Source organism: Ornithorhynchus anatinus, chromosome 1 (genome assembly GCF_004115215.2).
Source record: "Ornithorhynchus anatinus isolate Pmale09 chromosome 1, mOrnAna1.pri.v4, whole genome shotgun sequence".
Lineage (NCBI taxonomy): Eukaryota > Metazoa > Chordata > Mammalia > Monotremata > Ornithorhynchidae > Ornithorhynchus > Ornithorhynchus anatinus.
This window is the reverse complement of record NC_041728.1, coordinates 129,592,822-129,615,313: the sequence shown is the minus strand read 5'-3', so window position 1 is coordinate 129,615,313 and position 22,492 is coordinate 129,592,822. Positions and strand designations below refer to the sequence as shown.

The 22,492-nt window shown below is 47.3% G+C and overlaps 1 protein-coding gene across 2 annotated transcripts in view; it reads left to right on the top strand.

The window, feature by feature from the left end:
• EFHD1 (EF-hand domain family member D1) overlaps positions 1-22,259 on the top strand; it is an 86,928-nt gene extending 64,669 nt beyond the window's left edge. For both annotated transcript variants that reach the window (XM_039912870.1, XM_029071985.2), the window contains exons 3-4: positions 13,641-13,775; positions 20,024-22,259. In XM_039912870.1, coding sequence (XP_039768804.1) covers positions 13,641-13,775; positions 20,024-20,158 — 270 coding nt within the window. In that variant the 3' untranslated portion in view covers positions 20,159-22,259. The remainder of the gene's footprint in view (positions 1-13,640; positions 13,776-20,023) is intronic.
• The last annotated feature ends 233 nt before the right edge of the window (positions 22,260-22,492 follow it).

Sequence of the window (22,492 nt, the reverse complement as noted above, 5' to 3'; positions counted from 1 at the left end):
CTTTTCAGAAAAAACACTCTCTCTCTTTCTCTCTCTCTCTCTCTTCACTGTGTCCTCCTTGGCTGTGCTCTGCTGCGTTCCCAAGGTTAGTCTTCTATCAGTGCTCTTTGGCACATGTATCCTAGGGACCTTCTCCGCACCCTGCTCCCATTCTGAAAAAAGCCTCTCCTCCAGTTACAATGACTCATGCTGTTCAGCCATGACCTTACTTGGGCCTGCCTCCTTACCTGTCCTGTGACCCAGCCCACAAATTACTTCACTCACTCTCCTTCTTCTCCCTTCTGCTATCACCTCTGGCAGAGCTCATCTGCTCAGCTTGCTTGGCTGGTTCCCTCCTGAGATGTTTATCACCATTCCTAATGCTCCTTGTGGACCTAAAATCATCATCCCCTCCCCCCCCCGCCAAAAGCCATCTTACCCGCTCGTTCTGTTCTCCAACCCCTTTTGAATCTCTAATAGTATCCTTTATCCCATGTATTGATCTTTTCCAGCTTGTGGAATGTCTACTCTGGCTATTGCTTGGTATGTGCTGGTGGGGAGTTTTTACCCTGGCTATTGATCCACACTAGGTGGACTATGATGGACAAATAGCCTGGGCTCATTTTTTCACGCTATAAATAGAACACCCTCCCCCTGTTCACATCCATAAGACTCCAGTTCCCCCAAATTCAAAGCCCTCCAGGAGGTTTACCCCATTGATATTTTTTCTATTCCCCCCAAGTTTCTATCCTCCAGTTGCCACTTCAGCACTTTTATCCCCCTCTTGCTTCTCCAGCACTCCATTGCCACCTTCCATTTGAGTGCTCACGACTTCCCATAGCAGTTCCCTCTAACTGTGGGAATTCCATTAGGCTCAGTTCTAGGTCCCCTTCTATTCTCCCTCTACTCCGGCTCTCTCAAAGAATTCATGTGTTCCCACAGCTTCAGCTCCTTCTCTGCGCAGTTGATTCCCAACGCTAACTCTCACATTTTCTCCTGAGTGTCCCACCGAAACCTCAAACTTAACATGTCCAAAACAGAACTTTGTACTGCCCACCCCGTAGGCTCTGCTCCTCTGCTACCCACCTTCTCACCGTCCCCCGTTCTCGCCTATCGCACCGTCAGTCACTGGCCCACATCCTCCCGCTGTCCCGGAATGCCCTCCCTCCTCACCTCCACCAAACTAACTCTCTTCCCCTCTTCAAAGCCCTACTGAGAGCTCACCTCCTCGGAGAGGCCTTCCCAGCCTGAGCTTCCCCTTTTCCCTCTACTGCCTCTCTGCCCACCCCCTCCCCTCAGCTAAGCCTCCTTTTCCCCCCCTTTCCCTCTGCTCCTCCCCCTCTCCCTTCCCCTCCCCTCGGACTATGCTCGTTTGCTAATTTGTATATATTTTTATTACCTTATTTATTTTGTTAATGAGATGTACATCCCCTTGATTCTATTTATTGCTATTGTTTTTGTCTGTCAGTCTCCCCCGATTAGACTGTAAGCCCATCAGTGGGCAGGGATTGTTTCTAACTGTTGCCGAATTATACATTCCAAGTGCTTAGTACAGTGCTCTGCACATAGTAAGTGCTCAATAAATACTATTGAATGAATGAATGAATGAATGAATGTAACCAACTTCCACTCTCCCCACCTTCAAAGCCCCACTAAAATCACATCTCCTCCAAAAGACCTTCCCTGGCTAAGCCACTACCTCCCCTATTCCCATTCCCTTCTGCATCATCTGTGAACTTGATTGTGTAGGTTTTAAGCAGTTGCTGTTCTCCTCACCCTCAGCTCCACAGCACTTAATTACATTTTTGGGGTTTGTTTTGATGTCTATCTCCTCTAGACTGTAAGCTCCTTATGAGCAGGGAACTCGTCTACTAGCTCTGTTGTATTATACTCAGTATACTGCTGCACACACAGTAAATGCTCAATAAATACCATTGATTGATTTTACACATGTACTAACTTAGGTACATATTTCTCTGTCTTCCTCTCATCTGTAGCTGATTTTAGTGACACTCCCCCACTAAATTTTAAGTTCCTTGTGGACAGAGATCATAGCTACCAATTCCTTTGTGCTTTCCCAAGTGCGTAGTACAATGCTGTGTACACAGCAGACACCCAAAAGACTATTAGTTGATTGAGTCTATTCATTCATTGTCATATTTATTGAGCACTTACTGTGTTCAGAGCACTGTACTAAGTGCTTAGAAAGTACAATTCAGCAACAAATAGAGACACAATCCCTACCCAGCAATGGACTCACGGTCTAGAAAGGGGGAAAACAGACAACAAAACAAGAGGCATCAATAGCATCAAATAAATAGAATTATATATATCCACATCATTAATAAAATAAATAGAATAATACGTACAAATGTACACAAGCGCTATGGGGCAGGGAGGGAGGTAGAGCAAAGAGGGAGTCAGAGTGATGGGGAGGGGAGGAGGAGCAGAGGAAAAGGGAGGCTTAGTCTGGGAAGACCTCCTGGAGGAGGTGAGATTTCAGTAGGGCTTTGAAGGGGGAAAGTGTTTGCAGATGTGAGGAGGGAGGACGTTACAGGCCAGAAGTAGGACGTTGGCCAGGGGTCGACGGCAACGGCAGGACAGGCGAGCAGGAGGCACAGTGAGAAAGAAGGCTAATGAAAAGTCCTTTTTCTGTAGGGCTGAGGCCACTGGGATTTTACTACTGCCCACCTAATCATGCAGTGACCAGGCTAGTGCTTGTTCTTACCTCAAATTGGCGTTGCTTGAAAGTCACTGACAGTCAATACAATTTGGTCATTTTACCTTGGCATTTCCCTGAGAAGCAGTGTAGCCTAATAGAACAGAGGCCTGGGAATTCAGTAGTATTTATTTTTTATTGAGCGTTTACTATGTGCAGAGCACTTTACTAAGTGCTTGGGATGAACAAGTCGGCAACAGATAGAGACAGTCCCTGCCGTTTGACGGGCTTACAGTCTAATCGGGGGAGATGGACAGACAAGAACAATGGCAGTAAATAGAGTCAAGGGGAAGAACATCTCGTAAAAACAATGGCAACTAAATAGAATCGAGGCGATGTACAATTCATTAACAAAATAAATAGGGTAATGAAAATATATACAGTTGAGCGGACGAGTACAGTGCTGTGGGGATGGGGAGGGAGAGGTAGAGGAGCGGAGGGAAAAGGGGAAAAAGAGGGTTTAGCTGCGGAGAGGTAAAGGGGGGGTGGCAGAGGGAGTAGAGGGAGAAGAGGAGCTCAGTCTGGGAACGCCTCTTGGAGGAGGTGAGTTTTAAGTAGGGTTTTGAAGAGGGAAAGAGAATCGGTTTGGCGGAGGTGACGAGGGAGGGCGTTCCGGGACCGCAGGAGGACGTGGCCCGGGGGTCGACGGCGGGATAGGCGAGACCGAGGGACGGTGAGGAGGTGGGCGGCAGAGGAGCGGAGCGTGCGGGGTGGGCGGTAGAAAGAGAGAAGGGAGGAGAGGTAGGAAGGGGCAAGGTGATGGAGAGCCTTGAAGCCTAGAGTGAGGAGGGAAGGAATCAGGACACCCAGGTTCTAATCCTGGCTCTGCCTTTCTCTTACTGTGTGACCTTGGGCTAGTCATCTAACTCCTGCCTCAGTTTTCTCATCTGTAAAGTGGTGATAAGATAGCTGTCTCCCTGTCCCTTACACTGCAAATATTGTACCCACTCAAGAGCTTAGCACAGTGTCAATCAGTAGTATTTACTGAGCACTCACTATGTGCAAAGCACTAAGGAAAGTCCTCAGGAGAGTATAATACAACAGAATTAGCATACACATTCCCTGCACATAACGAATTTACAGTCTCTGGCATAACTGTGGCATGCTAAACAAATGCCACAATTATTATTCACTGCCAGGTCAACCGCTTGAGGGATCCAGAAGTGAATTCTTGTCTCTCTTTTGCTTCAGGCCAACAAAGGGCACATACCACCGCCTCTTTCTCCTCCTCTCCATAACAGTCCCAACAGGCCCAGAATTTGGGTTAAAAAACAAAAACTGCACCGAAAATTCTGTTCAAACTCACTCCTATTTTCTGCTTCTTTAAGAAGTTAAGGTAATTTATACCTATCACTTGGGTATCGAAATATTTCTTCAGAAGTGGATTTTGATTTGAAAGAAAAGTTCTAGCTGCAGTTTTTTCACAATGCTGTTCAGCATGAGCGTTTATAGAATCCTATCAAAGACCTTCGGAAAGCAGCTGCTGATGGAAAGCAGCTGCTGACTCTGACAATTGCTTTCTGCTGGGTACGGACAAGGACTTGGATAGCAGCCACTGAGCCCGGCAGATGCTCTTCCCAGTGGAGACCAACAACGGCTGTGACTTCACATGAGGTCCTCTAATAAATAAAACTTATTATTATTATGACATTTTAAAAATGCTTACTATATGCCAAGCACTCTACTAAGTACGGGAGTAGATGCAAGATAATCAGGACAAAGTCCCTTTCTCACATGGGGTTCACAGTAGGAGGTGTTAGGTTTTAATCCCTGTTTTACAGACAAGGAAACTGAGACCCAGAGAAGCTAAGTGACTTGGCCAAGGTCATACAGCAGGCAAGTGGCAGAGCTGGGATTAGAACCCCGGTCCTCTGACACCGAGGTCTGTGCTTTTCCCAGTAGACTGGGGTATTTTTCTAACAAACTGACATGATGACTGGTTCTTTCAAGAGACCTTGTTTGGAACTTTCCAAATCCCACTCTGTAGCCATACCTGGCTTCATTTACTAAATATAGATTTTCATGAATCTGCCCCTTTCTCTCCACTTGTTTCCTGTCCTCTTTATATGTTGGATCGTGCGGTAGTGTCTCTGAAAGTGTGAGAGCAGCATAGCCTAGTGGGAAGAGCATAGGCCTGGGAGTCATAGGACCTGGGTTCTAATTGCAGCTCTGCCACTTGCCTGCTGTGTGTTCTTGGCCAAATCACTTAATTTCTCTGTACCTCAGTTTTCTCATCTCTAAAATGAGGAAACTGAGAGCTCACCTCCTCCAAGAGGCCTTCCCAAACTGAGCTTCCGCTTTTCCCTCTGCTCCCTCTGCTGCCTCTGTGCCCCGCCTTCACCTCCCCTCAGCGAAACCCCCTTCCCCCCCTTTCCCTCTGCTCCTCCCCCTCTTCCTTCCCCTCCCCTCAGCACTGTGCTCCTCTGCTCATTTGTATATATTTTCATTAGCCTATTTATTTTGTTAATGAGATGTACATCCCCTTGATTCTATTTATTGCTATTGTTTTTATCTGTCTGCCCCGATTAGACTGTAAGCCCGTCAGTGGGCAGGGATGGTCTCTATCTGCTGCCAAATTGTACATTCCAAGTGCTTAGTAGAGTGCTCTGCACATAGTAAGCACTCAGTAAATACTATTGAATGAATAAAATGGGGATTAAATACCTGTTCTTTATCCCCTTTAGAGATTGAGACCTATATGAGTCAGAGACTGTCAGACCTGATTATCTCATCTCTACCCCAGCGCTTAGTACAGTGCTAGGCACATAGAATAAGTAATAATAATGTTGGTATTTGTTAAGCTCTTACTATGTGCAGAGCACTGTTCTAAGCGCTGGGGTAGATAAAGGGTAATCAGGTTGTCCCACGTGAGGCTCACAGTTAATCCCCATTTTACAGAAGAGGTAACTGAGGCACAGAGAAGTTAAGTGGCTTGGCCACAGTCACACAGCTGACAAGTGGCAGAGCAGGGAGTCGAACCCATGACCTCCGACTCCGAAGCCCAGGCTCTTTCCACTGAGCCATGCTGCTTCCCCTAGCCACACTGCTTCCCCTAGGGGAAGAAACATGGAGCTTCCCCTAGGGGAAGAAACATGGACCCGTGAGTCAGAGGACTTGGGTTCTGATCCCGGTCTTCTTGGTGCCGCCCTATGTGGGACAGGGACTGTGTCCAACCTAATTATATTGTACGTACCCCAATGCTTAGTACAGTGCCAGGCTACCAACTATTGTATTGGACTCTCCCAAGTGTTTAGTACAGTGCTCTGTCACTTACTTGCCACACTACATGCTTGGTAAATGTGAATGATTGATTGATTGCCCCAGGTCACATAGCAGCAAACAAGGATCAGAACCCAGGTCCTCTGAATCATGGTTCTGTGCTCTTTCCAGTAGGCCATGCTACGTCTTTTCATTCAATAGTATTTATTGAGCGCTTACTATGTGCAGAGCACTGTACTAAGCGCTTGGGATGAACAAGTCGGCAATAGATAGAGACAGTCCCTGCCGTTTGACGGGCTTACAGTCTAATCGGGGGAGATGGACAGACAAGAACAATGGCAATAAATAGAGTCAAGGGGAAGAACATCTCGTAAAAACAATGGCAACTAAATAGAATCAAGGCGATGTGCGTCTTCTATGTGCCTAGTATTGTACTAAGCGCTGGGGTAGACAGCATGGCTCAGTGGAAAGAGCACGGGTTTAGGAGTCAGAGCTCATGGGTTCTAATCCCGGTTCTGCCGCCTGTCCACCGTGTGACTTTGGGCAAGTCACTTAACTTCTCGGCACCTCAGTTAACTCATCTGTAAAATGGGGATTAAGACTGTGAGCCTCACGTGGGACAACCTGATTACCCAATATCTACCCCAGCGCTTAGAACAGTGCTCGGCACATAGTAAGCGCTTACAAATACCAACATTATTATTACTATATGAGATAATTAGGTCTGACACAGTCTCTAACTAGGCTTTTACATGACCTAGTGGAAAGACCCCGGGCCTGAGGGTCAGAGAAGCTGGGTTCTAATTCCAGTTCTGCCATTTCTTCTCTCGTGAAACAAACTCCTGACCATTGATTTTTAGGTTCTCTACTAGATGTCCCCCTCGTACCTACTGCTCATCCCAGCTCACATGCTTCCCTACTTGCAAGCTAACCTTCCAACCACCTCATTTGCTATTCTCCCATCTCCAACTCACCACTCCTGCTTTTCCTCCAAATAGAACTCGTTTCCACTCAAAAACATCAAAACACATCTCTCCTCAGCTTCCAAGCCCCCCCCCCCCCAAAAAGCCACATTATCCCAAGAGGTACTTTTTTATTTCATAAGATTGTCCGCTTTTCTGGTCACGTTATCCCCCCAACCAGTTTAGCATTCATGGGTATGAGTGTGGTGAAAGTTGGGGTAAAGAGGTGAATGTTTAGAAGAAGATGAAGGTATATTAAGTTTGAGCTGCTGGCCGAGGATACAAATGGAGAGATCCTGGAGACCCTAGTTGCCAATTTAAGGTGCGGAGGGCGGTTAATAAAAGTCACTGCCCCTTCTCCAAGGCTTTGGAAGTTGGCAATGAAGCCATTAGCATCGGGCTTCGAGGGGCAGAGTGGGCAGCCGTAGCTGGCATCTCACCCTGTGGGCTCAGCAGGTGGAAGCCCCTCAGTATTGGTGAGAGCTCGGTGGAAAAGGCAGGCTCCTCTCACCTGGTCTGGGATTCAGGGCCCAGTTGAGGGCTCTTTGGGCTCCAGTAGGCTCCAGTTCCCACCTAGGCCTTTTTGCTGCCTCGCCAGGTCAGTCCGTCTAGGCTGTGCGCTCATTATGGATATGGAATGTGTCTTGCATTGGACTTTCCCAGGTGCTGGATACAGTGATTTGTACCTAGTAAGTGCTCAATAATATGATCGATTGATTGAAAGCCTAGTTTGGGTGAACACGGGCTTTAGGGGCTGTGGCTCAGGACTCCTGGGGTTGGGAGGGTGGTTGGGAGAGGGCAGAAATGATAAAAAATGAGAGTGGGAGGCTGCTAGTAAGGGTGAGACAAAGAGGGGCAGAAGGCAACAGGCCAGCTCCCTGCCCCCTTCCCCCATACCCTCTGCTGGGGCCAGAGAGGCATTCCAGGTTTGCTGCCAGATCAGACGGTATCGATGGTCAACTGTCTGACCCACTGCAGTCCGAGCCCCACTGCACCCCATCTGGGCCCAGCCTGCTGGCAGAGGAACTGCACCAATGCCAAGGAGAGTCCATAATAATAATAATTGTGGTATTTAAGGGCTTATTATGTGCCAGGCACTGTACTAAGCACTGGGGTGGATACAAGTAAATAGGATTGGACACAGTCTCTGTCCCACATGGGGCTTATAGTCTCAGTTTTTGTTTTACAGATGAAGTAACTGAGGCACAGTCAGTAGTATTTACTGAGCGATTACTGTGTGCAGAACACTGTACTAGATGCTTAGGAGAGTATAATACAACAGTATGACAGAGAGAGTCCCTGCCCACAATGAGCTTACAGTCTAGATGGGGAGACAGCTGAGGAAGGGAACTGCTCTCCATGGCTGGCAGACCTGGGCACTATACTGAGCACTGGGGTAGATATGAGGTAACCAGATGGGACACAGCCTTAATCCCCATTTTACAGATGAGGAAACTGAGGCAAAGAGAAGTGAAGTGACTTGCCCAAAGTCACACAGCAGCAGACAAGTGGCAGAGTCAGGATTAGAACCCAGGTCCTTCTGACTCCCAGGCCCATGTTCTATCCATTAGGCCCCACTACTTCTCACCTGGGCTTAGGCCAGGTCCGCAGGCCATGGGGTGGAGATGCTGCTGGCCTGCACAGATGCTGGGGTGGAGGAGGACAGTGGGTTAGGTTGGGGCAGGCTGGTCAGTCAGGTTCACTGTGCTGTTAGGGGCAGTCGTGGAACACAGGATTCTCTTTGGGGCCGAGGAGGATGAGGGGACAACACCAAGCGGGGACCAAGGTGCTGGAACTAATGCTTTGCACCGAGTAAGTGCTCAATAAATACAATTGAATGAATTAGGCACATAGGGGCCTCACAAAAATCTTAAGAGCCCCGGGCCCACAGGAGTGTTAATCTGGCCCTGCTCATTCATTCATTCATTCATTCAATCATATTTATAGAGCACTGTGTGCAGAACACTGTACTAAGCACCAGGGCGAGATCAATACAACAGTAAACAGTCACATTCCCTGCCCACAACGAGCTTACAGTCTAGAGGGAGAGGGAAACGTTAACATGCAAGCCCAGTGTGGGCAGGGATTGTCTCTATTGCTGAATTGTACTTTCCAAGTGCTTAGTAGAGTGCTCTGCACACAATAAGCACTCAATAAATACGATTGAATGAATATAAAATGTTACAGATATATACGAGTGCTTAGTGGGGATGAATAAGCGAGCAAGTCAGGGTGACGCAGAAGGTAGAGGGCGAAGAGGAAAGGAGGGCTTAGTCAGGGAAGTCCTAGTGGAGATGATGTGGCTTCAATAAGGCATTGAAGGTGTGGGGACAGTCTTGCGGAGGGTCCCATAACTAAACCCTGCTGCAAATTAGCCGCCTCCCCGCCATCCCCCGCTTAATATGAAAAGTCGGCACCTGCACTGGCAGCCAGAAGGAGGATGAAAGTGAAAAAAAGAAGCAGTCTGGGCTGAAGATATGGACTTGGGAACTGTATGCCTAGAGGTGGCACTTAAAACTGAATCGACTAGTTCCCCAAGGAGTGAGTTGAAGTGGGAGAAGAAAGGGAGGCAGCAGAGCAGTTAGAGGGATAGGAAGAGCAACGACTACCGGAGAGTGGTGCGGCGGTTGCCGGCCCAAAGGTGGAGAAAAATCACTGGTATTGCCCATTCTCTCTCTATTCCACGTACAACTTATAGCATGCGTTAATTTGTCGCTGTCGGGCCGAGTCCTCCACAGCCATCTCAAAGCAGTTATGGAACATAATAATGTTGGTATTTGTTAAGCGCTTACTATGTGCAGAACACTGTTCTAAACGCTGGGGTAGATACAGGGTAATCAGATTGTCCCACGTGGGGCTCACAGTTAATCCCCATTTTACAGATGAGGTAACTGAGGCACAAAGACATTAAATCAGTTGTCCAAAGTCACACAGCTGCCAAGTGGCAGATCCGGGATTCGAACCCATGACCTCTGACTCCCAAGCCTGGGCTCTTTCCACTGAGCCACGCCGCTTCTCGTGGAAGCAGGCGGAAACATCCGCCTGTCCCATAAGTGCTTTTGGATGACCCACTCCAAAGCCCATCTTCTTCGGAAAGCCTTCCCAGATTTACATTTAAGCACTTACAACTGCCATCCCATCCTGACCCCTCTAGTTAAGTTTGCACTTGTCCCCCTTGACTCTCCCTTTGGTTACGAATGGGTCAGTAAAATAAATCTCGTTGCATTTAACATTGTGCTGTGGGCCTTTTGACACAGAAGTACACTTATTTTGATAATAATATTAATAATTGGCCTGTTGGAGGATAAACCGGAGAATTCCCAAGGCGTTGCAAGAGGAAATATTTAATATGGCTTACTATGGAATCGTTTAAGGTCAGCAAAGCAGTTGGCTCGGTGCAAGATGCAGTTGCTTGCCCTACCGCAGCCTTGTGTAGGCAAACCCCCAGCATTCTGGGAATTATCCCTAGCTTTTCCCCTAACCACCAACACTCCTACTTTCCCACTTCCTGCCACTTCTAATTAATTCATCATGTAAGGAAAGCCGAACCCTCAAGTCTCCTGCAGGAAATTCAAATCTTTTTTTTCTCTCTCTCCGCCCCGTAGTAAACTTTCCCCATAGTCCAGTGCCAATGTTTTCACCCGACTTTATTCAGGTGGTTGGGTAAGGGACCAGCTGACAGGGCTCATTGCTGGTTATAGCAGGGCTGGTTTTATTGGAAACGGGAAGGGAAGGAAAATTAAGTTTTTGGAAACAGGAAGGGAAGGAAAATTAAGTTTCTATTAAGGGAGTTCTGGAGTTCTCAAAATATTTGCTGTTCGTCTAAAGTAAGCTTAGCTGCCTCTTTTTGTTCTGCTTCTCTTCTTTCCTCTCACTCTCCTCCTCTGGTCTTCCTAGCTACAGCTGGGACATTTTCCCAAACTTTCACAAACAGGCGAGCTTTTGAAGACTATAAATAGGGAGTGGGGTGGTGGGAGGTGAGGGGAGTAGTTTTTTTTTTTTTTTAAGAAGCAAGCTTCCCTCCTTGCTCCCCCAGGAGCTAGAAGGAGCCATGCACCCTTTCAGTTTTGAGTCTGTGTATTTATTCTTTGACTTGGCTGGGGGGCGGTGGAGTAGCAACTCCTTAGCTGTGAGAAGAGTTCTGCCTGATGCCTTCACTGGGAGGAAGTAGCTCCCTTGTACACAGGCATTTTGCTCCCCGTTGGCTGGCCAAAGGGTTCCCAAGCCCCGAGGCCCGACCGGCCTTCCCAGGGTTGCAGCTGCAGCAGGCCTAGAGGCCTGAGCTGCGTCCAGCAGGCTCCTTGGGGAATCCAGCCTCCTGACTTTGGGAGAGACAACAAACGTCCTAGGCAGCCTGGGCTACCCGAGAGCGAGTGCACTCCAGGATCCGTGGGCTTCCCTTAAAGAAGGGCCCTCAGCCTTTCCAGTAAATAGAACCAATTAATCAATTGTGTTTATTGAGCTCTTACTGCATGCAGAGCACGGTCCGGAAGAGTACAACAGAGTTGGGAGGCACGTTCCCTGCTCATAAGGAGCTTACAGGCTGGAAAGGGAGACTGACATCCGTATAAATAAATTACGAATCCTGAAATTTCCAATTTAAAACTTCAAGGATGGGAGGGTAGATTTTCCCCTTAAAAATCTCATATGCCACAAAGCATTGAGGTAACATTTCATTTTAGACATATCCCGTTGAGATCTCCGCTGTACTGCCTGCTGGAATGTAGTCGGTGCTGTCCTCCCACACTCTTCTTCCTTGTTTTGCCTCCAGATTCCGCAGCCCCTCCTGTGAAGCAGTCCATAGAAACGTTCTTGATCAGTAATTAATTTATATGATCCTGTTGTCACCTGTTTAGCCCTGCTGCCTAAAGAAACATTTGTGAATGGCTAGGGAGGCCATATCAAATTAATCAATGGTATTTACCTAGTGACTACTGTGTGCACTTTTATTTAGGGCTTGATGGTGTGAAATATGGGTCAAAAGACACAAATTGTACTTTCCCTTTGGTTGTCAGGAAAAGGTCTGTGTGCTTGCCAAATTAGATGTTTAGTACCTTTCTCCTAGTGTTCCTCAGAGCTGCTGGTGAACTAATCTGGATGGGGGTGAGGTGGAGGAGAACATATCCATAACTTATTTTTTAATATTGGTCTCCCCCTCTAGACTGTAAGTAAACTCCTTGTTGACAGGAGAATGTTTCTAACAACTCTTGCATTGTACTCTTCCAAGTGCTTAGTAAATAATAATAATAATAATAAGAAGAAGAATAATGATAGCATTTGTTAAGCACTTGCTGTGTGCCAGGCACTGTGCTGGGGTGGATGTAAATAAATCTAGTTAGACACGGTTCTTGTCCCATGTCTCAATCCCCATTTTACAGATGAGGAAACAGGCACAGAGAAGTGAAGTGCCTTGCCCAGGGTCACACAGCTGACAAATGTGAACCTTTTGACTCCCAGGCCCGTGCTCTATCCACTACGCCATGTGCAGCACACACAGTAAGCGTTCACTAAATACCCGATTGAGAAAGGAGTGTGGGAACGTTCACTCTACTGAGTTTTTATGATTAACATCTTCAGTGTTTGAATTAATTTCTGGCTGGAGAAGAGATGGAATTGCTCACACTGCAGAGACTTTGCTGTCCTCTAGTGACACGTTGTCAACTCTGCAGCCGAATAAGTGTTTAAATTGGGAGTTATTGGACTCCAGAACCAGATTTGGACTCCGGACAGAGCTATCGACGCTGTATCTTTCTCTCATCTTTAGTCCAATTTCCTTTTTTGAAGTCGTGAGGTCTCTCCTCTTTTAAAACTACGGAGCCGAGAAATGCCGCGAGAGGACTTGTCACGGATTGTTACTCTGGCCTCCTCCCGAGATGGTATCGGCACCCGCCCCTCGTTCTCAAAGGTCTGCGGTTCTGTTCCGAAAACTTCCCCAAGTGAAAAGTTGTTACCAAGCCCCAGGGCGGGTTGAAAGTTTGAAACTCTTCAGTCTAGTGTTTGTTGTGGGAAATAAGTGCTTAATATGTGCCAGACATTGTACTGAGCACTGGAGTAGAGACAGTGTAAATAGAATGGATATCATCTCTGTCCCAAATGAGGCTCACAGTCTAAGCAGGAGGGAGAAAAGGTATTGAATCCCTATTTTAATAGAGCATAACTTTAGATAATCAAGTTTCATTGGTTCATAGGCTAGGCCATTTTGGGGAATAATTGAATGAGGAGTAGTAATTATTGCCCACAACAACAATAGTAATAATAATAATGTTATTTGTTAAGTGTTTACTATGTGCCAAGCACTGTTCCAAGCGCTCGGCACTGTGGGATCTTACATTCCAACCGGAGAGACAAACATAAAAATATTTACAGCTAAAAGGTCCAAAATCAATAACTGAAACAGATACGTATCCACGAATGTTACGGAGTGTCTAAGTAAGCTCCTAAATGCTAGAGTTGGCTCAAAGAATGAAATGGCTCGGGATGCTGGGAAATTAATCAGGTGAAAGCTTGGTGGAGGAGATAGAGTTTTAGGAGGGATTTGAAAGAGAAAGCAGTGTCTCCCAAGTGCTTTGTTTAAACCTTGACTGACCAGCTGATAGCTCTAGCAGGAATGCCTAGCAAAAGTCGCGATGCCTTTTAGGGGTTATTTTTGTGAATCAAACGGATTACTGTGCAAAGTGGATGGACCAAGATTGCGAATTGGATTACTAAGAACTGGGCAGAGGTTCAAATTCCCACTCATTTTTTTTTCTCCCTTCTCTTAGTTTCTGCTGATTTTCCACAAGGCTGCAGCAGGTGAACTTGAAGAAGACAGTGGGCTGCTGGCTTTAGCTAAGCTCTCAGAGATCGACGTTGCCCTCGAAGGTGTAAAAGGAGCCAAGAACTTCTTTGAAGCCAAGGTAAGGAGAGGGCTGAAGGTAGGAGCCCAGAGAGTTCAAACCCCTTCCTGGTGTCTGATAGGTCTATGGATGTGCTAGAGCTCCAAGCCCTGTGGGGGCTGCTGGGGATGGGGTGACTGCGGGAGCACCCTTGGCCCGTAATTCAGAACAGCCCCAGGTTCCCGACAAAGTGGCAATCGGAAATCTGGTTCTGATTCCTGGACCTTAGAGCAGAATGGAAACTCATACTCTAGACTCTCTCTCACCCCCATCCCCTTGCTCATTCTGTTTCCTGGCCTGAAAGTCCCTTCATCCCCAAATCCATCAGACCCCAGCTGAGTTCTAATTCAGGCTGTGCCACTTGTCAGCTGTGTGACCTTGGGCAAGTCACTTCACTTCTCTGGGCCTCAGTTACCTCATTTGTAAAATGGGGGTTGAGACCGTGAGCCCCATGTGGGACAGGGACTATATCCAACTGGAGTTGCTTGTATTCACCCCAGTGTTTAGTACAGTGCCTGGCACATAATAAACACTTTAAAAATACCATAATTTATTATTATTACTATCACAATATTCAAACTCTCCTGAAATCCCACTTCCTCCAACAAGGCTTCCCTGATGATAATTCTTAGCACCCCAAGTTGCATAAACCCATCAGCCATCTCTAATAATAATAATAATAATGATAAGGATGGTGTTCATTAAGCACTTACTATGTGCCAGACACTGTTCTCAGCACTGTTCTAATCCTCCTTGACCTCTCTGCTGCCTTTGACACTGTCGACCATCCCGTCCTCCTCCATACCTTATCTCACCTTGGCTTCACGGACTCCATCCTCTCCCGGTTCTCCTCTTACCTCTCTGGCCGGTCATTCTCGGTCTCCTTCGCTGGCGCCTCCTCCCCCTCCCATCCTTTAACTGTTGGAGTTCCTCAAGGGTCAATTCTTGGCCCTCTTCTGTTCTCCATTTACACTCACTCCCTCGGTGAACTCATTCGCTCTCACGGCTTGGACTACCATCTCTACACAGATGACACGCAGATCTACATCTCCGCCCCTGTCCTCTCCCCCTCCCTTCGGGCTCGCATCTCCTCCCGCCTCCGGGCCGTCTCCACCTGGATGTCGGCCCGCCACCTCAAACTCAACGTGAGCGAGACTGAGCTCCTCATCTTCCCTCCCGAACCCAGTCCTCTCCCAGACTTCTCTATCACCGTGGATGGCACGACCATCCTTCCCGTCTCTCGGGCCCGTGATCTCGGTGTCATCCTTGACTCGTCTCTCTCGTTCACCCCACACATCCTATCCGTTACCGAGACCTGCCGGTTTCACCTCTACAATATCGCCAAGATCCGCCCTTTCCTCTCCACCCAAACGGCTACCTTACTGCTACGGGCTCTCGTTATATCCCCGCTAGACTACTGTGTCAGCCTTCTCTCTGACCTCCCTTCCTCCTCTCTCGCCCCGCTCCGGTCTATTCTTCACTCCGCTGCCCGGCTCATCTTCCTGCAGAAACGATCTGGGCATGTCACTCCCCTTCTTAAACAACTCCAGTGGTTGCCTATCAACCTCTGCTCCAAACAAAAACTCCTCACTCTAGGCTTCAAGGCTCTACATCACCTTGCCCCCTCCTACCTCTCCTCCCTTCTCTCTTTCTACCACCCACCCCGCACGCTCCGCTCCTCCGCCGCCCACCTCCTCGCCGTCCCTCGGTCTCGCCTATCCCGCCGTCCACCCCCGGGCCACGTCCTCCCGCGGTCCCGGAACGCCCTCCCTCCTCACCTCCGCCAAACTGATTCTCTTCCCCTCTTCAAAACCCTACTTAAAACTCACCTCCTCCAAGAGGCCTTCCCAGAGGAGCTCCTGAGCTCCTCTTCTCCCTCTACTCCCTCTGCCACCCCCCCTTTTACCTCTCCGCAGCTAAACCCTCTTTTTCCCCTTTTCCCTCTGCTCCTCTACCTCTCCCTTCCCATCCCCACAGCACTGTACTCGTCCACTCAACTGTATATATTTCCATTACCCTATTTATTTTGTTAATGAATTGTACATCGCCTCGATTCTATTTAGTTGCCATTGTTTTTACGAGATGTTCTTCCCCTCGACTCTATTTATTGCCATTGTTCTTGTCTGTCTGTCTCCCCCGATTAGACCGTAAACCCGTCAAATGGCAGGAACCGTCTCTATCTGTTGCCGACTTGTTCATCCCAAGCGCTTAGTACAGTGCTCTGCACATAGTAAGCGCTCAATAAATACTATTGAATGAATTAATGAACACTGGGGTAGATACAAGATAATTGAGTTGGAAACAGTCCCCGTTCCACGTGGTCTTAATCCTCATTTTGCTGCTGAGGGAACTGAGGCAAAGAAGTTAAGTGATTTGCCCAAGGTCACACAACAGATAAGTGGCGAGTATTTAGGTACTTAGACCTAACCTTCTGGAAAGTTCTCTACCCAAGTGTATATTCAAGCAGGAAGCAGCATGACCTAGTGGAAAGAAGCCGGGTCTGACAGTCAGGGAACCTGGGTTGTAATCCTACCTCTGCCAGCTATCTCTTGTGGGATCTTGGATGAATTGCTTCTTTGTGCCCCAGGTTCATCATCTGTGAAATGGGGTTTTAATACCCATTCTCCAACCCCCTTAGACTGTGAGCCTCATGGGACAGGGGCTTTTCCCATGACCTAATTATTTGGTATCTACTCCAGTGCTTGGCATATAAGTAAGCACTTAAACACTATTATTATTATTATTTTTATTATTATTACCCTATATGTAAGCCTTTTTTATGTTTGTCTCCACCATTAGAGGATAAACTTTATGTAGGCAAAGAACTTACTTGTTTAGTACTTCCCAAGAGCTACTTCGTACATGAGCAGTACGGGAAGAACTATGGGAAGCAGTATGGCTTAGTGAATAGAGACGGGCCTGGGTGTCAGAAGGTCATGGGTTCTAATGCCGACTCCACCACTTGTCTGCTGTGTGACCTTGAGCAAGTCTCTTCACTTCTCTGGGCCTCAGCGTCCTCATCTGTAAAATGGGGATTGAGACTATGAGCCCCACATGAGTCAGGGACTGTGTCCAACCCAATTTTCTTGTATCCACCCTAGGGCTTAGTACAGTGCCTGGTACATACTAAGTGCTTAACAAATACCATAATAATTATTATTATTATTATTATTATAAGCACACAGCACCTCCTAGAGGTAATAGCCCTGCTGGGTGCAAAGTCCTTCAGTGGTCCTTGGCAGCAAGCAGCATGGGGTCCCTACTTCAGTCTCACAGGCCCTCGTTCTCAGAGAGTTCCATCCCCACCAGTTATACGGGCTCATCTCCAACCAATCAATAAATAGCTTTTATTGAGCACTTACCTAGTGCGAAGCACTTTACTGGGCTCTTGGGAGAGTACAATCGACACAGATCTTTCTTCTCCCTTTGACTCTGCCCAGATAAAGCCCGTATCGTTTGCCAGATTCAGTGAGGCCTCCCCAGAAAGGATCTGAGATGACAGGATCTTGGAAGCTGTTTCTTCACTCCCCATCTCTCTTGAGCCGGGCTCGTTATTATCACTCACTCTGATATCAGGCTGCCTTCAAAACTTTCCTAGCTGCTAATTCTGGTCGAATACAATGCCCGGCCTATGCTGCTCTTCGGGGCCTGGGAAAGAGAATCGAATCCTCCAAACAGCAAGCAGCTGCTTTTTCGTCTTGGCCCTACACGATGCCAAATAACCCGTTGCTGTCTAAATACTAACCGGGAGAGCTGACAACTGGTTCCATAACCTTTCCTCCCACCCGTGTTTAATGATACTTTGCCTCAACACAGAGCCTTTCATTAGGATAACTCCAGGTGGTTCCCAGGAACTCATTAGAACCTCAAGGACCAGTTTTCATTTTGCCCACCCCTTACAGTGAAACTCTCTCCACGATAAACCGAACCCAGTTTTAAATTAGCAATGAATAAAACAGTAGGGGTTGATGTAGTAAACATAAAGACTTTTGTTTTCCCCGCCAGCTTGTTTTCATGCTCCAGGGTTGGATTCATGGCAAATAACTACATTTTGTTTCCTTTTAATTAGATCCTTGATTTTTAAAATGAGTTGTATTTAATTCACAATGTAGTAACACTTGGGCTCTGTTTCATCGTTCAGCACTGGGAGGAGAGGATTATATAAAGAACCATTTCCAGTTAGAAATAACTCTCTCGATTGCTGAATTTTTGTTCTTGATAGTCGCAACTACTGTATTGCCGTGCACCCAGTGGTAGCCAAGCTATGTGGGGATTAATAATTGTCCATGGGCTGTTTTTTCTGTTTAGCTAAATGCTTGCTTCTCCTTTCTCCCTCTGCCTTGCCATTTTACTGCTTGTTAGCAACTCTTACCTATGGTAGGTAAGGGAAGAGAAAAAGCCCATGATAATAATAATAACATTTGTCGACCATCCCCTTCTCCTCCACACCTTATCTCACCTTGGCTACGCGGACTCCGTCCTCTCTTGGTTCTCCTTTTATCTTTCTGGCCCTTTATTCTCGATCTCCTTCATGAGCTCCTCCTCCCCCTCCCATCCTCTAACTGTAGGGTTTCCTCAAGGGTCAGTTCTCGTCCCTCTTCTGTTCTCCATCTATACTCACTCCTTTGGTGAACTCATTCGCTCCCACGGCTTCAACTATCATTTCTATGCAGATGACACACAAATCTACATCTCCTCCCCTGTTCTCTCCCCCTCCCTCCAGGCTCGTCTCTCCTCCTGTCTCCAGGATGTCTCCACCTGGATGTCTGCCTGCCACCTAAAAGTCAACATGTCCAAAACTGAACTCATCTTCCCTCCCGAATACTGTCCTCTTCCTGACTTCCCTGTCACTTTGGATGGTATGACCATCCTTCCCATTTCTCAAGTCCGCAACCTTGGTGTCATCCTTGACCCGGCTCTCTCATTCACCCCACACATCCAATCCGTCACCAACGCCTGCCGGTCTTTCCTTTACAATATCGCCAAGATCCGCCCTTTCCTGTCCATCCAAATGACTATTGTGCTGGTACAAGCTCCCATAATATCCCTGCTGGATTATTGTGTCAGCCTTCTCTCTGATCTCCCTTCCTCCTTTCTCTCCCCGCTCCAGTCTATTCTTCATTCCGCTGTCCGGCTCATCTTCCTGCAGAAACGGTCTGGGCATGTCACTCCCCTCCTTAAAATCCTCCAGTGGTTGCCCATCAACCTCTGCACGAAACAAAAACTTCTCACTCTGGGCTTCAAGGCTCTCCATCACCTTGCCCCCTCCTACCTCACCTCCCTTCTCTCTTTCTACTGCTCACCCCATATGCTCCGCTCCTCTGCCGCTCACCTCCTCACTGTCCCCCATTCACGCCTATCCCGTCGTCAGTCTCTGGCCCATGTCCTACCGCTGTCTTGGAATACCCTCCCTCCTCACCTCCACCAAACTAACTCTCTTTCCCTCTTCAAAGCCCTACTGAGAGCTCACCTCCTCCAAGAGACCTTCCCAGACCGAGTTTCCCCCTTTCCCTCTGCTCCCTCTGCTGCCTCTCTGCTCCCCTTTCACCTCCCCTCAGCTAAGCCCCCTTTCCCCTCTTTCCCTCTGCTCCTCCCCCTCTCCCTTCCCCTCCCCTCAGCACTGTGCTCATTTGTATATATTTTTATTACCCTATTTATTTTGTTAATGAGGTGTACATCCCCTTGATTCTATTTATCATGATTAAGTTGTCTTGTTTTTGTCTGTCTGTCTCCCCCGATTAGACTGTAAGCCTGTCAATGGGCAGGGATTGTCTCTATCTGTTGCCGAATTGTACATTCCAAGCATTTAGTACAGTGCTCTGCACATAGTAAGCGTTCAATAAATACTACTGAATGAATGAATAATATTTGTACTATCTGTTAAGTACTTACAGTGTGCCGAGCACTGTACTAAACGCTGGGGTAGATATAAGGTAATTAGGTCAGACACAGTCCCTGTCTCACTTGGGACTCACACTTTAAGAGGGAAGATGGTCCCGCCGCTTATAAAGATTTGGACAGGGAAGAGGTTGATGCCACTGGTGAAAATTAGGTTTCCCAATTCCCTGTGGTTTTCATTGATCCCTGTGCTTTTTGTTTCCCAGTAGCTTAGATAATCAGCCACTCTTCCATCTAATTGTCCATCTGGCTCTGAAACAACCCTTGCACTAGAACGGAAAGGCCGAAAGATGCCCGGATTAGGGCTGAGTCATTCCTGGATTTCTCTCTTTCCTCACCTTGTTGATTAGGTTTCTGTTGTTCCTTTGTAGGTTCAAGCCTTGTCATCAGCCAGTAAATTTGAAGCGGAGATAAAGGCAGAACAAGATGAAATGAAGCGAGAGGAGGAGGAGAGAAAAAACCGCAGAGCCGCCTTCAGGGAACTCAAATCAGCATTCACTCAGTAACTGCCCCCTGATTGAACCGCCAGAGACTTACCTTAACTTCCGCCAGCTGTGCCTGACAAGAGAGACCCTCCAACTCTGCAAAGTATCACCCAGGGTGACCTGTCTCGGCCTGGAAGCCCTGTGTACTTTATCCTTCTCGACATTCCCCTCCCTTCATTTGGAACTTTATAGCCTGGTGCTGCTTAGAGGAACTGTGGGAGGGATGGGTTATCCCCCTTATGAAAGCTCGTGAGGAAACGGAGAGGGTCAGCCGGGCACCCTTTTTATAAAAGGGCGATTGCTTCCCGGAGTTTCCAAAATTCACCCTCTCACTCAGCATCCACTTCCTCATCCCACCATAAGAAGATTCGGGACTCTGTCCTGTCACCGGACGTGGGGCGCTGTTTTTTCCTTGGAGATTTTACTTTCCCTCAGCCTCATTTCCTTTGTTTTTATCATTCCAGAGAAAGAGTGTTTTATCTGTTTGGTAAGCAGGATTTATAAATATTCCTTTATTCTATTTTCTATGTAGGATTGACTATTTTTCTACAGTTCATTAGAGGCCTGTGGCTGCCCCAGGGCTTATTTTTTTCCCCCACTTTTTTTTTTCTGAGTCTCCTCCTCAATCTTTTCCCTTGCTACATTCTCTTGATAGCCTGTATTTGAATACCCATCCTCACTGGGCCCTGTTGCATCTCCCTGGGATTGTGGAGGGCCTTCTTTAAAGCCAGGAGTGCTCTTTCCCTCTCCAACACTAGCATAGGTGGTGATGGGGGTGATGGAGGCACCAGGAGACATTTTCACCACCCACCCCCATACCAGGTACTTCACCAAGTGGAGGCTGGGAAAGGAGCGGTGAAGGGAGGACGGCAGCTGCGTGAAGAAGTCAAAAAAACAAGTCTGCCACTGGCTCCCCCGGCTCAGACTGAGATATCTAAATCAGTTCCTTCTCTGAAGGAGAGCTAAAAGTCAGGTTGGGGAGGCCCTAAACACCTGGGCGGATGTTTCACGTGTGCTCAGTTGCCTCTGGAGGCTGTTAGGTGTGGAAGTAGCAGAAGTCAGCGAGGCATTGTGCATGTGCAGTAGCACTCATGCCGTGACCCTGCAGCCCTCAGTCAGAAACAGGATGTTCTAGAGATGTTGAATAGGAATCCAGCCCAGTGGAGTTGGGTTTGGACCTGGCCCGTTCAGGTGGAGGTTGGGCCCTAGCTGGGGCTGACTTCAAGGGATCCATCGGCAACACCAAGCCTGAACTGGGCTCTATAGAGATCCACCCATCCCCTTCTCTGCTTTCAACCATACACACACACACACACACACACACACACACACACAAACTCCCTCCCTCTCCCCCGCCCCACCTCCTCTCCATCTTCAATGGAGCCAGCTCACTGAGTGAACATTATAATAGAAAATTTCCCAAGCTGGACACATTCACAAACCTCCCTCCTATTTCTCTCCCTCCACCTCCTCCCCATCTTCAGTGGAGCCAGCTCACTGAGTGAACATCATAATACAAGACTTCCTGAACTGGACCCTGTCCCTCTCTCTCCTCCCCCTCTTCTCTCTCCCTCCCCACCTTCCTCCCCATTTTCAATGGCACCAACTCACTGAGTGAACATTATAATAGAAGATTTCCTGAGCTGGGTGGCTGGAAGACTCCTATAAAAAGATCTTGAAACCAATTGTCACTTCCCTAGTTAGCCCTTTCATGGTTATGCCACCTAGGCAGTTATAAGAGTACTCCTCTCTCCCCTGAGTTCCTGAGCTACATATGCGAAGCTAACTCTGAGCCCAATCCTCTTGTCGTGCGAGTTCTGTCCTTTGATCTGTTTGCCCCGCTGTCTGTGAAGGGTTCGGACCCATCTCTATTCTGGGGGGCTGTTAGCGTGGGAAAATAATTTTGAAGAGGTGGAAGAATCACTAAATCACTACTAAAACTTTATCCACAAATCATAATATTTTATAAATCACGCTTTTCAGCTCGATATTTATTTTAAAATGGGTTTTGTACTTCAGTTTTGTAAGTGCCCCCTTAATAATAATGCAGATGAGTGTATTTCTTCTCTGTACTTTTTTTCTTGCTAAATAAATTGTGCAAATAAAACTAAAGTTGCACCAATGACTGGTTTCAAATCCTGTTTGGGTGGGAGAATAAATAAGAGGTAAGGAAATCGCAATAATAATAGTATTTATTGAGCGTTCACTTGGGTGAAGAAACATGTACCTTACTCTCTGGGAGTTTATATTCTAATGGGAGAGATGACAAAAATATTTGCAAATAGAGTAGCAGATATACTACATTCAAAATTGTATGTACATTTGAATGTACAGTTGAATAATAATGGTACTATT